Source organism: Alligator mississippiensis, chromosome 4, assembly GCF_030867095.1.
Source record: "Alligator mississippiensis isolate rAllMis1 chromosome 4, rAllMis1, whole genome shotgun sequence".
NCBI classification, from domain to species: Eukaryota; Metazoa; Chordata; order Crocodylia; family Alligatoridae; genus Alligator; species Alligator mississippiensis.
In genome coordinates this window covers 157003350-157018531 of record NC_081827.1, presented here as the reverse complement: position 1 = coordinate 157018531, position 15182 = coordinate 157003350, and the positions used below count along the sequence as shown (strand labels likewise).

General features: G+C 49.4%; 1 protein-coding gene across 1 annotated transcript in view; it reads right to left on the bottom strand.

Annotated features, from left to right (window-relative positions):
• The window catches only part of MRC2 (mannose receptor C type 2), a 109240-nt gene that overhangs the window by 28412 nt on the left and 65646 nt on the right, over nucleotides 1–15182 (bottom strand). The window contains exons 7-12 of the mRNA XM_006259206.4: nucleotides 14544–14732; nucleotides 11779–11933; nucleotides 11116–11223; nucleotides 2112–2227; nucleotides 1288–1436; nucleotides 294–511 (exon numbers count right to left, since the gene is read on the bottom strand). Of these exons, the coding sequence (XP_006259268.2) occupies nucleotides 294–511; nucleotides 1288–1436; nucleotides 2112–2227; nucleotides 11116–11223; nucleotides 11779–11933; nucleotides 14544–14732 (935 nt within the window). The remainder of the gene's footprint in view (nucleotides 1–293; nucleotides 512–1287; nucleotides 1437–2111; nucleotides 2228–11115; nucleotides 11224–11778; nucleotides 11934–14543; nucleotides 14733–15182) is intronic.

Sequence of the window (15182 nt, the reverse complement as noted above, 5' to 3'; positions counted from 1 at the left end):
GGCATAGCTCGCCTTGAGCACCTGGGGAGGATGCGCATGTGTGTGACACACTAACCAGGTGGGGTTGCCTGCCCTGTCTTCTTCCATATAACAAAGCCCCCTGATACAAAGTAACTTGTATTCTTTACTGCTTCTTACAATTGCTACTTCTGCTGCTTTGGGTGGCACTCTTGCGTCCTCTACAAACAGCTTGGCTTTCCTGATAGCCCTAAAGAGCCTTTCTGTGTTGGCGACTGACAGCTAGGAGGTGAGGCAGGGCTATGGACACCTTGCTGCCTTCCTCTCTTACCTACCTTGTAGCAGTGTCGGAGTTTGGGGTCTGAACTCCATCCCTGAGGGCAAGAACCAGTGAGGCTGGGTGTGGGGTATGGGGCCGGTAAATCGGGGTTCACTGGGGTGCCCAAGTTCTGCCTGCAGATATACTTGGCCTTGAACGTGCTGCAGTTCTTTACCTCCCACAGCCCCACGGAGCTCCCGGTGGCCAAGGCAACGCAACCGCCTTTGTCATAACCTATAATTTTTTACAGAAGTGGGGAAAAGACATCAGGATTAAGCCATGACAGAAGGACATGATCATCTCCTATCATCAGCCAGGGTCAGATCAATCTCCAGGCCCCTTGCGATCACAACTGATCCCCGAGAGCCCAGAGGGTGTGGGCCTGAATGCAGACAGGACAGAGCCCTTGTCTGAGCATGGAAGGATCTATTGCTGCCCTTGGTTCTCTGGAGGCCCAGGAGGGGAGGCAAGGGCACCAATGCTCTTCTTTGGGGAGGTAAAATGGAACCCCTTCTCCCACCATGAAGCCAGTGAAAGATAGTTCCCTGAAAAGGTCGGTCCACTGTCCAGTGCTCGCTAGCTCCAGAGCTGGGCAACTGTGGAAGATTCCCTCACAGACAAAGAGACTGGACTGTGAGGATGTTCTTTAGTTCTGCTCCAAACCTGGCTCTTAGTTACCCCCATGTGCTGCCATAGTTAGCTCCCCAGATAATTGGGGTCCACACCCATGCAGATGTGGAGCCACCTCAGAGAGAGAGAGAAAGGCAGGCTACCATTATTAGTCTGTTGCCATTATTAGTCTGTTGCACATCTCCCCATTAGTTCCTGGCCATAATACTGTCCCTCTCTCTGCCTTCTGGACAGTGGCAGGCAGCTTAGGCCTGTAGGAGGCAGGAGCACCACTAGTGTGTGGGGGGGTGGAATGTAGTGGGACCCTGGGGTAGGAACTATTGCCTTCTGGGCCTGCTGTACACCCTACCAACCCAGCCAGTTAGCATTTGTGTCCTTACCGGGCTGGTCGCGGTTCCAGTGGGTGTACATGACCTCATCACCACTCAGCCAGCGGAAAGAGCCTGTCTCATTGATGTCCTGCAGCGCTGTCCAGAAATACTCATTTTCCCAGACATAGATGAGGCTGCTGACATATGCCTGCTCAAACCTAACATGGGAGAACACAAGTTATCCTTACTGTTCAATATCCTCCAGGTATGTTACGGCTCAAGCTACAGGAACTCTGACTTTAAGCCCTGGGAGCTCCCAGACCAACCCCGAGTGTCAATTGAGATGGCAGCTGTCACACAAGGTGGATGTCTTAGGGCATGGACAAACAAATGACTGTGTTTATTTGCAAATTAATTTGGGTTAAAAAGAGGTGGGAGCAGCTGACACACTTGACCAATCCATGTGTCTGCTATTACCCTGTGGTAAGTGAAATCTAAACTGGGGCAATTTAGTCCTCAGTGAAACAGGGCTAAGTTACTATATGATTTGACTTCTTCCTCCCCATGGGGTAAGAATGGACACAATGGACAGTTACTGCAGAGCAGCTTTTCTTCTGCTGCAATCTGTTGGTTTGTCCACATCCTTATATACTTCCTGCTATGTCCCCCAACAGCCTTCAATCATGGGTAGAAAGTGTGTTTGTTAGTCTATTCCCTGCATAGCATACAGCAGGGAACTGATTTTTCCCAAGGGTCACTCTCTGTGAACAAGGAGTCCCAGCTCCCTGTCCTTTGCTCAGACAGACAAATGCCAGTAATGGAGCACTCAGAATCTCCCCTTGACTGAACCCAAACTGCTGTGCTAATAAAGCTGATCCCTGGGGCACACACACCTGTTGGTGATGGTGACCAGAGTGGCCCCATAGTCAGAGCACATCTTCCGAGCCTCGCTGTATGTTACGTGGTCTTCTCCCAACCAATAGCAGGATGGGCTGTGCCATTTCCAGCCCTGGGTGGCACAAGGTAGTAATAATAGTTACACATTCTTGAAGGTACCTCCAACTACAGTTTCACCCACACAGATATGCTTCCCTTGGGCCTTTTGCACACAAGCATAAGCGACCAGTTAGACAGACACTTGGTTGGGGTGATTTAGCCAGGGATGATTCTGCCTTGAGCAGGGGTCTGAGTAGATGACCTCATGAGGTCCCTTCTAGTTCTACTTTCCTATGAATCTATGACTCATGGAATGCACTGCTACAAAAATGTTAACAAAACCCAGAACTAAGCAAGATCCACAAAAAACAAACAATCAAAAAAACCCCATCCGCTGGACATTTACATAAATCAGCACTAGCCCTTCAGTTTCACCAGGCAGGATAATGGAACATAAACCTTCCTGCTTCAGGACACAAGAGTCTATTGGCTGCCTAGCCTTAGGAAGAAGTTTCCATCAGAGACACGTCAGGGTGTACCAGATGTGTTATCTCCAGGACAGGTAGGGAAGCATTAGTGCCATTGGACAAGGCATGATGAGATGTCACCTGGTATAGGACTGCACTATTCTGGGCATCCATGCTGAAGACAGATGAATCTGAACTGGAATAGTACCAGCACAAGAAACTCTCTCACAAGAAGAGACCAAGAGAGCTTGGCTTCCTTTGCAAAGGAAAGGCAAGGCTGAGAGGAGATTTGACTGCATCAGAGAGGTAAGCTACTTAAGCTAAAAGGGTATGGGTGACCCAAGAACAAATAGGTCATGAATAAATTTAGGATGGGAACAAGAAGGTCTCTAACCACCAGAGGAGTGGACAACAGTTTGCCCATAGGAGCAGTGAGAACATAAAGTGCAGCTGGTCTTTAGATGGAGCTGGATTAGGCACCATAAAGGAGTCTATGACATGGGACCTGTTATATCAGGGACCCAGGAAATCCTTGTAATCCTATGAAAGACGGCACAAGGGATTTTCTTTCTGGAGCATCTGTTAGTGACCACTGTCAGACAAGGCACCAGAGAGGACTTCTCAGGTCTGATCCAGAGTCACAATCCCTATACCAGTTTACTGGCACTCCTTAGCACATTGGTATTGTTTCTCAGCTTGGGGCCAGCACTGAAGAGCCCACTTCCTCTTGTACTTGGGGTACTCGGCTAAGTCCTGATTCTAAGGGTAGAGCGCCATCTCTGGGATTGTCAGTACCACTTCCTGCCACACCCTGAATTTATCTTGGGAAGTCTCCCATCCACAGGCTAACCTGGCTTGACCCTGTTTAGTTAGTGAGATCTAATGAGATTGCAGCCCTGGAGGATAGGGCTGCAGAAAAAACATCAGGCCAGCTTCAAAGCAGCAGAAAGTTCTCTCTGCTGCCAATGTCCAGCCCCTGATCAGAGGCTCAGAGAGGGGAATACAATCCTCCCCTTATGCAGAAAGGCCAAACGAATAGCAAGTCCCACCGCAGTCCATTTTAATAGCCCTGGTTTGTTGATGTTGGAGGCTTTCTGTAGCTGGAGACACAATAGGGTCCATTCTCTGCCAAAGCAGTACGAACAGGGCGGGCTGACAGGGGGCAGGAGGGGCTGCGCAGAGAGCTCCAGAGACTCGCAGCAAAGGCAGCAGCCACAGCTGCATGGAGGCTACAGGGGGGGCGGCTTGATAGTGGCAGAGAAAGGGAGGAAGAGTGAAAGCAAATGCTCATAACAAAAGCAGTAAAGAGTAAGTTTTCCTAGCAAAGCCTGATAGCAGAGAGGAATAAGGCACTGAGGGCTCAGCTGGAGGGGTTGCCAGGGCTCAGGTGTGAGCTATCCTATCATTGACTGCTCCCCAAGAAAATGCCAAGATGTAGATGTACATAACAGCTATGTCCAGGCTGAAATGCTCATCCACACCGTTCCTTCTCCTGATTTCAGCACCTGGATCCCTTCCTTATGGCTGCTCAGAGTCCCAGCACAACAGTGCTGTCATACTGCAACTCCGACTGTCGCTGGAAGGGACCATTCGTATCAGCCAGATAAATCCGTACCACAAGAGCAAAACAGTAACTCACTGCCCATGATGGGAGGAAGGAGCCAGCTTGCAGGGCACAGCCACTGGAGGGCTACACATTCACACGGCACAAGGTGGGAGAACTGTGCATGCACCAGGCAAATACCAACCAGCCAGTTCTCGCTACCAAAGGTGCAACTGTGTTTAAATACTCTCAGTGGCATGTTTCTCATTCACCACAATGATTTCATCTGTCTCCTCAATCCCATCTGAAGCACGAACAACTTATCACTCAAATTTTCTACTGAGGGAGGGAGAGAGTCCCCCACTCCCCTCCCCCCCCCAACTCACAGGGGGAATCAGCATCACAGCCAGGACACACATTTCCTGACACCCAATGCTTTGCTTAGACCCTCACTTGCCCTTTGAAACTGCTGGGAAAAATTGTCTCTTGCTGTAACACCTGCACCTGTGACAAACCATGAGAGAGACAATGTCTCCAAGCTAGCCCCTTCACTCCTCTCTTGCTGGACTTCTAACTGCTGCCTGGCACAGAGGCAAAATCCAGAGCCAAATATCCTCTGTAACATCCAGAAGATTATGCAGCATCCACAGGCAGGACAATATTTCTTCCACGCCTACAAAATGCAAGATGCCAGACAGGCAAACAGAGTGGGTCTTACCCTGGATGGCCAGTATTTTGAAGAACTTCCATCCACAAGAAGTGGGGATGCTAAGAATGCTCCAGGAGGGCCTGGATGTTTTAGGGATGAGTGCCAGATATCCAAATCTGATGTCAGATATCCAAATCTGATGTGGGGGCAGAGAAGGAACCAGGCAAATGAAGTCTGGAGAGGGTCGCAAGAGACTAGCATGTTTTACATCTCAAGGAACCCAACACATGTTGTGTGCCTGGCTGACAATGTGGAAAGATGCATCCCTTGCCCCAAAAAGGGTGAAAAACAGAGATAAGACCAAAAGAAGGAAGATTAACAATGAGCTGGTACCACTGGCCTGGCACAGGGGATGGGGATTAGGTGCCTTCTCCCATCAAGTGTGCAGCCTGGGATGACCTGCTGGGTTATGGGGATGTTAATCATCACCATTGTTTCACTCCACTAAAATTGGAGATAGGATATAGGCCAGTGGGAAGAGGTGGCTGAAGCAACACCCCTCATTTCTGGAGGAATGAAACCTGGTAATTGAACCCAGCTATGTTGGGCAAGGTCCTCAGAAGAGAAACAATTTGGGAGCAACAGAAACTCTGCACAGGAGAAGGCCTAATGCTAGGGATCAGGGGTCTGCAGCTCAGGACTTGATGGGCCCTGGAGAATCCCAGGGCTGTCACATCAGAGTAGGCCATGGGTCAGGGAAGCGGTGTACCACATGAAGTGGGTGGCAGTCCCTACTAGCAATGAGTGCTGTATAGACCTCATGTTCAAGTGCCATGCTTCTTACCAAACGACTGTCCCTTCCCAGAAGGGATTTGGTGTGGGACTTCATGCCATGATCCTCCAGCCCCCCACTTCCAGCAAGACATAGCAAACCCCTTCCTAGTACTTGTGGTCCCGTCCTGAGTCTCTGTGCCTTGGTATCCCACACTATCTCAGTACCTCCAGGTATCCCTTTCTGGGTGTTTCCATTCCCCATCTTAGATGCCATACCTCTAGCCCCCTGCTCCCTTATGTGGCTGCCCTCTGCCCTGCACACAGTCCTGATCCTTCACTATTCTCCTCCCCTGCTCTTAGGACTGCTACTGCCTACTCCTCTAGTTGATGTAGTGTCTAAGGACCAGATCTACTGCTTTACTAGAAGACTTTACCAAAATAAATCAGCAAGGAGGGGGGGCAGGAGCAGGGAGTGGGATGAGAGAGAGAAAACCCATAAAGAAAAACAGTCCATTATTCAAGCTGGCAGTGAGGTCTGGGAGGAATGCATCCAATAGCTCTAACAGATGGGGTCACTACTTGCCAAAAATACCACAGCACTTTATCAGACAAGACAGTACTACTAGGTCCCCTGCAGGGTTTACTGGGAATAGGCTACTAAGGACCAACCCTGAAGAGCATGCAGGGCCAGGGAGGCCACAGCAGGCAGGATATAGAACAGACTGGAATGGAGAGAGAGAGAGAGAGGGAGGGAGGGAGGGAGGAAGGGAAGGAGAGAGAGAACGAGCCTCCTCCTCCTCTGGCTCAGCTGCTGGAATGGAGGACACGGCCATCTCGGTCTGGTTTATGGAAGAAGCAAGGCGGCTTTCATGGCGAACGCACAAGGCTGGGAGTCAGGATGCCCAGGTTTGGCCAGCAGCTTTGTGTCTGACCCATGCAGGGTGCCTCGGGAGATGGCAATGCTTTCTGTAACTGCCTGTGTGAAACAGAGAGAAGCACCAATCCTGGAAGAGCTAATGAACATCCGCAAAGGGCTGTGCGGTGCTCAGTCAAAGGGCACAACACAACTGGTTTGTGATGTGGGGGGTATCTTGGGTAAATGGATGAGTCCTTGTTGACTCCAATGATACCTGTGGCTAAGCCCACGCTGCATAATGGAAAAATGGGCTCTCAGCAGGCACCACTGTAAAATCCCTACACCTCTGTTCTCCCCTCTCCCTTCTACATCTTTGCTCCCTGCCACCAGAAGAGAAGGCTGCCCCTGTTGTTCAGCTCTGCCAGAGCACAGGACACTTCCTGAGGTGAATCAATACACATTGATGGAGGAACTGAGTGGTATTCAATTGTTGGTTCTCTAGAGAGAACCACTGGGCACACTTTCAGCCAGCCTCTGAGTCACGGAAAAGCAGCTTTTACTGTGAGCTTCTACCAAACCCTGTCCAGCATGTCTGCTGGTATTTCTTTTTCTCCAGGTGTCCCTTTGTCTTGAGTCAGGCTGTGCAGCACCAGCAGCAAGTACCCAGGTGGCACTGGGTACAGATGGGCTTCCCCTTCCTTCTGTGTGGGCAGTGTGTGGGGGAGGGTGGACAATTCTCAGCAATGGATGGAGCCAGGTGACAGCTGTCCACACAACAATGGGGCCAGTCATTAATAAGACAGTTATTCCTTTACTGCAAATGAGGGTCATCCAAAAACGGTGGGGTAGATTATAGAAGGTACCCAGGTCTTGATTATAATGTGCAGCCTTACAATCTTGTTTGATATTCCAGCTAGTGGTTAATTTCTCCAGGATTGCAGGGTTGGATGGAGTGAAGATTGCTAGCAGAGGTGTGGTTTAAATCTGTGGATCCTACAGTGATGCACTCTTAAGCCTTCTGGGCTGTAATGATGCTAACAAGAACTGGCTGGGGTCCTGCTAAAGGTGGCTTTTTCTCATTTCTCAGGTAAGGTTGAACTCAGTGCTCCAGCAAGGGACACTGTCTGGTTGGGGGGGGAGAAGAGGGGCGGGGGCAGCTCTTTTCTCAGATCAGCTGGAAAACCAGGGAGTCTCACAATCATTGACAATCCCATGTCACTTTTTCCCAAGGGGAAGGCCATTAACATTGCTGTCCTGAGCAAATCCCAAGCCAAATAACTATATTTTCCTTTTCCAATTTATTTGGATTGGTTTGGATAGGGAGGCAGGGCAGGGAGTTGGACTAGATGAACTATGGAGGTCCCTTCCAGCCCTGCTTCTCTATAATTCCTATTATTTGGATGCTGTGTTTTTCTTTGCTGCCTTTCTTTTACTGTTGTGCAGTGTTACTGTGGGAATCACTGATCTAAATCCATTTTAGAGGTGGTAGCACTTTAGTGATCTCCAGAGAAATGTGGTCACCAAAGTGCTATGGGATCCTCCAGATGGAAGGTGGTATGATAAATTCAGATTATGGCCCCTACTGCAATTTGCAGAAGGTCCATTATTACTTTATAAGTTTATGAGCAGCAGCAGCCCTATGTCCAGCATGGGACACATGGTGGGAGCTGGTGGCCAGGAAGGTAGGGCTGTGGCAGGGGCCAAGGGTGAAGTGGATGGAGGGTGACCAGGGCTGTGTCAGCTCTCGCTTGCCCTCCTGTTACTGATCACCATTTTGTAGTAGGCCATTCCCCTGGCCATGACAGTAGTGCAGTGAGGCGAATAAATTGGTTCTGTGGGCAAATCCAGCCTGCAGACTGTTTGACACCCCAGAGTACATGAATGCAGCTGAGCAGACAGCAACAGCACCGCAATACCAAACGGCCACCTCCTCACTGCCTTCTGTGTGGGTGAGTGCACACAACTGCTGTCTCCTGGTAAGCCAGCAGCCCGAGTCTTCAAAGCCCAGGCTTGGAGATACTCCCCTTCTGCTGCCTTCTGAATGCCACTGGGAGCCTGTGTGCCCAAGAGCCTTGCTCCTCCCTGGAGGGAAGGCAGCATAGCTGTCCTGCAGGAATTAGTGTCACTCCTGATGTTACACAGATCCCTGGAGTTCCTGCTTTGCTGACCCGCTTGCCAACTCATGTGGGAGGGAGGGGAGAAGCAGGGAGAGGAGTGACCCAGAGCCAAAGGAGGCCTGTAGCTACTAATCACTGAGGATAAATGCTGCCCTTAGCAACTGGCTGCAATCCTCAGTGCAGGATCCATTATGTTAAGCAGCACTTTCTTTTGCTCATGCTCCCTTTCCTCAGCAAACTTAGCATGAACAGATCAGCCACAAATACAGGCAAGCAAGAGGTGGCCAGCAACTGCCAAGACCTGCTGATATCTTTCCTAGAGGATGGCTGGTGGAGCCAACCTGCTCCCCAGTTCCCTACAGTGGAAACTGCATGCTGCAGGCTCAAATGCCCTCAGTACCCACAGGGCAGAAAGTCCAGGTCAAATCGCAGGAAGAGGCCTGTGGGCTACTCAGTAGCTAGGCTCTGCCAGCCCTGAAGTATCCCTCCATGATGACCAAGCAGCTGATGAGGAAGCATGGGAATCACAGCCCTACTGTGCCATACTCAGCCCATCTTCCAGATTAGGGCAGGATGGTCCCCTCTAGCATGTTTGCAAGTCCAGTGTAGCATTAAATGTTGTGTCATAGAGCTTCCATGATTTCGGTAGAGGGATGAGGGTCAGCTCAGTACCCTTATGAATAGGGAGCCAAAGCTTCACATTGCAAAGAGCAATACAGCAATACTCCAGCAGAAGCAAATGTCTGCTTTGCACCAGCCCTTCAGAGCCATTCACTGAGACAGAAACAAAACTTTCATGTGCCAGCACAAGTAAAACCCTGTATAGACAACTTCTGCGCTTCCTACAGGTGCTGAATGGCAGCCAGAGGGGGGAGTGGGGAGCTGCAAACAGGCAGGAAGCTCTGGTGTCCTGAACCACCAGGTAGGTGAAGGGGATTTTTGCAGCAGAGTGTGGCGGGACCCCCTCACCTCTGATGGGCCATCTGTTAATCTCCAGGGAAGGGTGGGACTTCTGGGGCCCCTCAGCCAGAGGCATGGGGGGCCCACTGCACTCTGCCATGAAAATGGCACCCACAAAATCTGAAGGCAGCCTCTGTAAATTAGGTAAGCCCCTATCCATTCACATTACTTTACTGGTGGGGACCTGTCATTTGAATCCCTCGTTCCTTGCTTTCCATCTGACCAGAAGCTGGGATCCTCTCCTTTGGACCCATTCTGGTCTGATTATGCAACTGATTTATGTGGATCTCATTCTGACTACTCTAACGGCCCTGGAGACATCTGACATGCCCTAAGGTAGCACAGAGAGCGTGTTGGTACGACCCACGTAAGACAGAACAAATGGAAGGGAGAAGTTGTTTAGCTAGATGCAGAAGCTACACTCTTCAGTGATGTGAGCTGTCGGGAACACTCAGCTCTCCTTAGTGGGAAATGCAGGTGCTTAACCTTTCACAGGAAGTGCTCAGTACTGCAACAGCCCCTGTTCAGGAAATAATCATGCAACATCATATGTTCTGGTAGGAATAGCAGGCCTAATATTTCACAGTTGCGGTTCCCTGCAGAAAACCACCAACTCCCAGGCCCACCAGCTCCTTTCACTATTGACATAAACAGCTGTTGAGTCCCATCAGCCCCAGGCCAACATGCAGCTGGACCACAGACGCATCTGGATGGTGCACAGCTGAGCCTGATGCAGTGACGGATCCTGTGCCTGTGGACAGCTGCAGCCACAGACAGTACACAGCTGTCACACTCTGTCTTGCTATAGATAGGCCCCTGTTCACTATGGATATAAGGCTTCTGGGGATGAGCACGTTGATTTAACTCTTCACTTCTCAGCCCCTTTTTCACTTTCTATATTCAGTCCCACAAGTTATTCAAGGGCAGAACTTTTGGGCTGATGCTACCATTGCTGGATCTCTCAGGAACAGTACCAAGTCAATGCTAACTGTTATACACCGACAATCAGACAATGAAACCACCTGCTGCAAAGCTTTAGGGGAAACCCATGGCTGGGCAAAAGGAGCTCCAGAGGCAGGTATCTTACCACCTGCTGCAGGCCTCTGGTTGCAAACACCTTGCTCTCTATTGCCTTCTGCCAATTGCCAAAAGGAGCAGCTGGCCCTCAAGGGCTCAGTGGTAGAAGCTGAGAAGCATGGCTTTGCTGCCACATGTACAGTCCATATGGAGTAACAATCTCCTTCACAGAGGGGTGACCAGGGAGGAACTGTTGCCTTATGCTGATGAATCAGGTCACAGGGTAAATTCTCACTTTTCAGTCTCATGGGACCCAAACAGAGATCCAGCATCTCACAGGATTTTTTTTTTTTTTTTACCTAAGTCCCTCTCCAGGCATGGAGAAATATAGAAGCTAGCCTAGCACCCTGACCCCAAAGCCCCAAACCATGACAGCCGGGCGTGTGATGGTCCTCGGGCAAGCAGGGTACTGGATCCTTTTCGAGTCCTTATCAAGATACCAAAGCAAGCAGCATCCCCCCCAGCTTGGTATTTCCAGCATTCTACCCCAGGTAGCATGCTGTTCCACTCCCCCTCACCTTTCTGCAGCCGTGGTCCTCCTCCTCTTTCTCCTGATTCACCCGGCCTGGCTTCTTACAGATGGACGGCAGGGTCTGGTTACATGGGCTGTCATTCCACCTCCCTTCCTGGACATGACATCCAAGAGCAGGTCAGACAGAGGCAAACATGGTGCTCACATTGCCTCAGTAGTATAGTCATGCTCCACATGCAAGCAAGTCCCACCGGCCCTGCACTTCCTCTCCTGCCCTTTCCCTTAACTTGTCTCTTTTTGGCTGGTGGGTCTGATGTTGTAGAGCAAATCCAGTAGGTTCAAAGCCCAAGTGGGCAGCAGCCAAAAGTGGCTGGTGGGTGGCCTGCATGATAGAAATTTGGTAGGACTCAATCCAGCTTCCAGTAGGCAGGTGTCCTGCACACAACCATCCCCATTGTTAACAGCCTCTGCATGTGAAGGCAAGGAATGGGGAGACCAAATTCAGCCCCTTCCAATCAAGGCTTGGGATACTGGTGGGTGGTGGGGAGGAATTGGGGAGCCTTCCCTTGTGCTGTCTGAGGCACAAAGGATGCGAGATGCTGGGGTGCCAGCACAACGTTCACACTCTGGAATGAGATAAATCTCACCTGCCCCTAGCCCTCCCCTGTAAACTGGACAAGAAAGGCCCCGTTTTGTCTATAGCCCTCACCGGTCCCCAGATGGTCACGCAGTCTTCCAGGCTGTCTCGGAAGTTGTTTGGCTCAAACGGGTGCCAGTATGTGAACCTTACTGGCATCCCATCTGACCACTCAAAATTCATCTGCAGCTTGAGATCATTCAGGCCAATCCAAAGCTCCTCAACATCTGCCAAGTAGAGTAAGGAAAACAGATCAGAGCCCTGACAGAGTACTGGACTGAACCTGCTCCTGCTGAGATCTAGAGTACTATGATATAAGGTTTGCCTCCTCTGAGCATTCATGCAGGAAGATCAGCTTTTAGTCACATTCAGCTCTAAAATGGTAGAAAACCACACTGGTTGTAATTTCTCTGGGACAGGAACTGACTTTGCTATCTGCCTGTACAGCAGCTAGTACTATGGGGCCATGAGCACCAACAGGGATTTTTAGGGTTTACGAAGAAGTAGAAAAATTAAAATAATCATGATCAAAAATGTCAGAGGAATCCAATGGAGTTAAGTGCCCCATTCCCAGAAGATTGCCTCCTTTATGCCCCTTTGAGAATCTAAGCAGTGACAGCAAGATGCAAAGAGAATATATGAAAAGAAGTCTCAGGCCACATACAGACATCCAGTTTCTCTTGGGAGAGTCAATGATCTCCCAGGAGAAACCATGGAAGTACAGATGTTTAGGATTCTTTTTCCCAGAGCAAATATGGCTGCTCCAGGAGAAAAATAACCTGGGAACAACCATCCTTAAGTTGCTCCAAGGAGAGTTTCTCTTGGGAGAGCACATGTCTGTACACATTATTTTTTGAGAAGCCAGGGGTGTTGGAAAACTGGACAGTTTTCCAACACCCTAGGATGCCTTGCTCCCCTCTTCCCCCTCAGGGAGACAGTGTGTTACTTAGGATGGAGTCTACTGTTCCAACTGAGCAGGGAACTGAACACACCCACTTCACAAACCCCACACTGTGCTTCAGGGAGACAAAGGCTGACCCTGAGCAGTCTGGATCAGCCAATGAGGGCAGCCCTATGCACCACTACCATGTTCTCCAGGCAGACAGCGGGAGCATGCAGAGTATGCTGAGGTGTGTGTATAAGGGCCCACTGCCTGTGCAGTGTCCACACTGCAAGCTTTCTGCTCTTCAGGGTCTCAGCATTTGAATGTCTGCTCAGGCTTATCTGAATACATTTTTTCTACAAGGAGGACAAACCCAGGAGAATTCTCCCAGATCATTTGAACATGTGTATGCAGCCTGAGTTCCCAAGTCAAATTTTCAAATGGTGGAAAGTGACAGACTGTAGGTGGTATATACAACTTTAATTCAGCCCCCACATTATGCACATTATGGTGCAGTCTGTATATATATGATTACGTAATATTTTTGGCCACCTTCCTTCTTTCATTTATGAGGGCTTAACTCTACAGCCCATGTCCTCTGCACATACATTTCAGTCATGTCATTTGTTAAAAATTTTTAAACACAAATGAGAAAAATAATATAAACTCCATTTGTGGGAATTTCCAGATGGGATTGCCTGGCCACTGACCTGAGTCATTAGCAGAGCTGGCACCTTTATATCCACAGCAAAAACGTTTAGCACTTGAGCTAACCAAGCAGCAGGTAGCATCAGGGTGATTTCCTTTATATGGACCAGGCAACAGAAAAAGGAAAGGCCCACAATTTGCCAGAATTTCACAGCAATGAGCTGTCAGCAGAGAGATTCAGGACTCTAGGATACAATCCCAGATTATGGAAGGTGATTTAGTGATTACAAACCTTCTGCCCCTTTCTGCTTATCACACCTTGGATCTAGCTCCTGTAACCCTCTACTACCCCTGAACTGCTGTCTACATCCTCTTGCTGTTGATCCTGCTTACAGTTTACCAATGTCCCTCATCCTTTGCAAGTGAGTTTGCTTCCTCCTTTCCCTTAGCTGCCTGGATGCCAGCTTCAGAGCATGCAGAGCAGGAGAGAAAGTCTCTCTGCTCATAATTCCGGTGCCACTGAAGCCCTCAGTAGCTGCCACCTTCTTCCTGCCCGCCCACCAGCCGCTCTGCACCATGTGGCTCCCATACCCACAATACCATACACACACACATATCCACACATCCCCAAAAACCCTCATTCCCACCCACCCACCCACAGCTCCCCACAAACCTGACACCCACCCACCCATAACCCCTTAACACCCCTATACATACCACACACACAATATATGAGTACGACTGCATTTTGAGCTATTATGCAATCATTTCTACATATACAGCCCAAACACACACAAATCAAGACAAAAATATATTTTTTAATTACATTAAAATATATTATTATGGGTGTTTGATTTTTAGTATATAATTTGTTTTTTTTCCCCCTAAGATGGCAAAACCTCTTCCCCAACAGAGTACTTCCAGGAGCAAGGGGAGGGATTTCTGGTGGCAAAGGTCAGAGCTTAGGGGCAGGACTTCCGTCCCAAGATGGCAACCAGGGGGCTGGGCATCTGTCAAGGGGCAGGGCTACCCATGCTGCCCTCAACAGCTTGCCAAAACTCAGAAAGCAGCCCTCCACCCAAAGTAATTGCCTGCCCCTGCCCTAACTGCTAGGTGAAGACACTGCTGCAAGAGCTACTATTCAGTTTACTTACTAAAACTTACCAGGTTTTGCAAGAAAAGATCTTTTCTTCTTTATTCTGTCTTACAAAAACAATCTGTATACCTTATTGGGGAAGGGGTGTGTTGAATGCAAAAAATACATAATTTTCCAAAGGAGCACATATGCAGGCCTTTTAACCCTTACCCTGCTTGATCTGCTTGGTGACGAATTCCAGCTCTGAGAGAGTGTGGATGCTCACCAGGTCCCCACCGCTTCTTAGGCAGGTCTTTTTTGCATCTTGCCAGCTCTTCTTCTCACCAATCAGGCGGTAGCAGTTGGACTGGAAGGGCTGCCAGCTGGGCTCACAGTCTACCTTCACCTCTAACCAGGAATCTGGAGAAATACAGAGTATCTTGCAGAGAATTCTTGCCACCACTTCCACCTCTCCTCTCCACTGCTACTCTGGGTTTGCCCCTTGTTAGCTACTGGACGGTATGAAAATTAATGTGGCCTGAGTTATCTAGCCCTGTGGTACTGCTGTTGAATGATGTGGTGGGGGAAAATCACAGAGATCACTGATTCTGAAACGGAAACTTTCCACCCAGTGACATCCAGATTCTACCCCAAGCCAACAAGTTCTCCACAGATCTCTTTTCCTGCTTCTGTAGGCTCCTCTGTCATTCCTCAGATCTCAGGAGTCACCCACTCCTATGTCTGCCTACTGGCATCTCACCAGAACAGCCTCTAGAATAGTGGTTCTCATCCTATTTGCCACAGAGGGTCACACTTGCAGCATCCAATGTGTTATGTGGACCAACCCACACAACTTACTTCCTATGTATC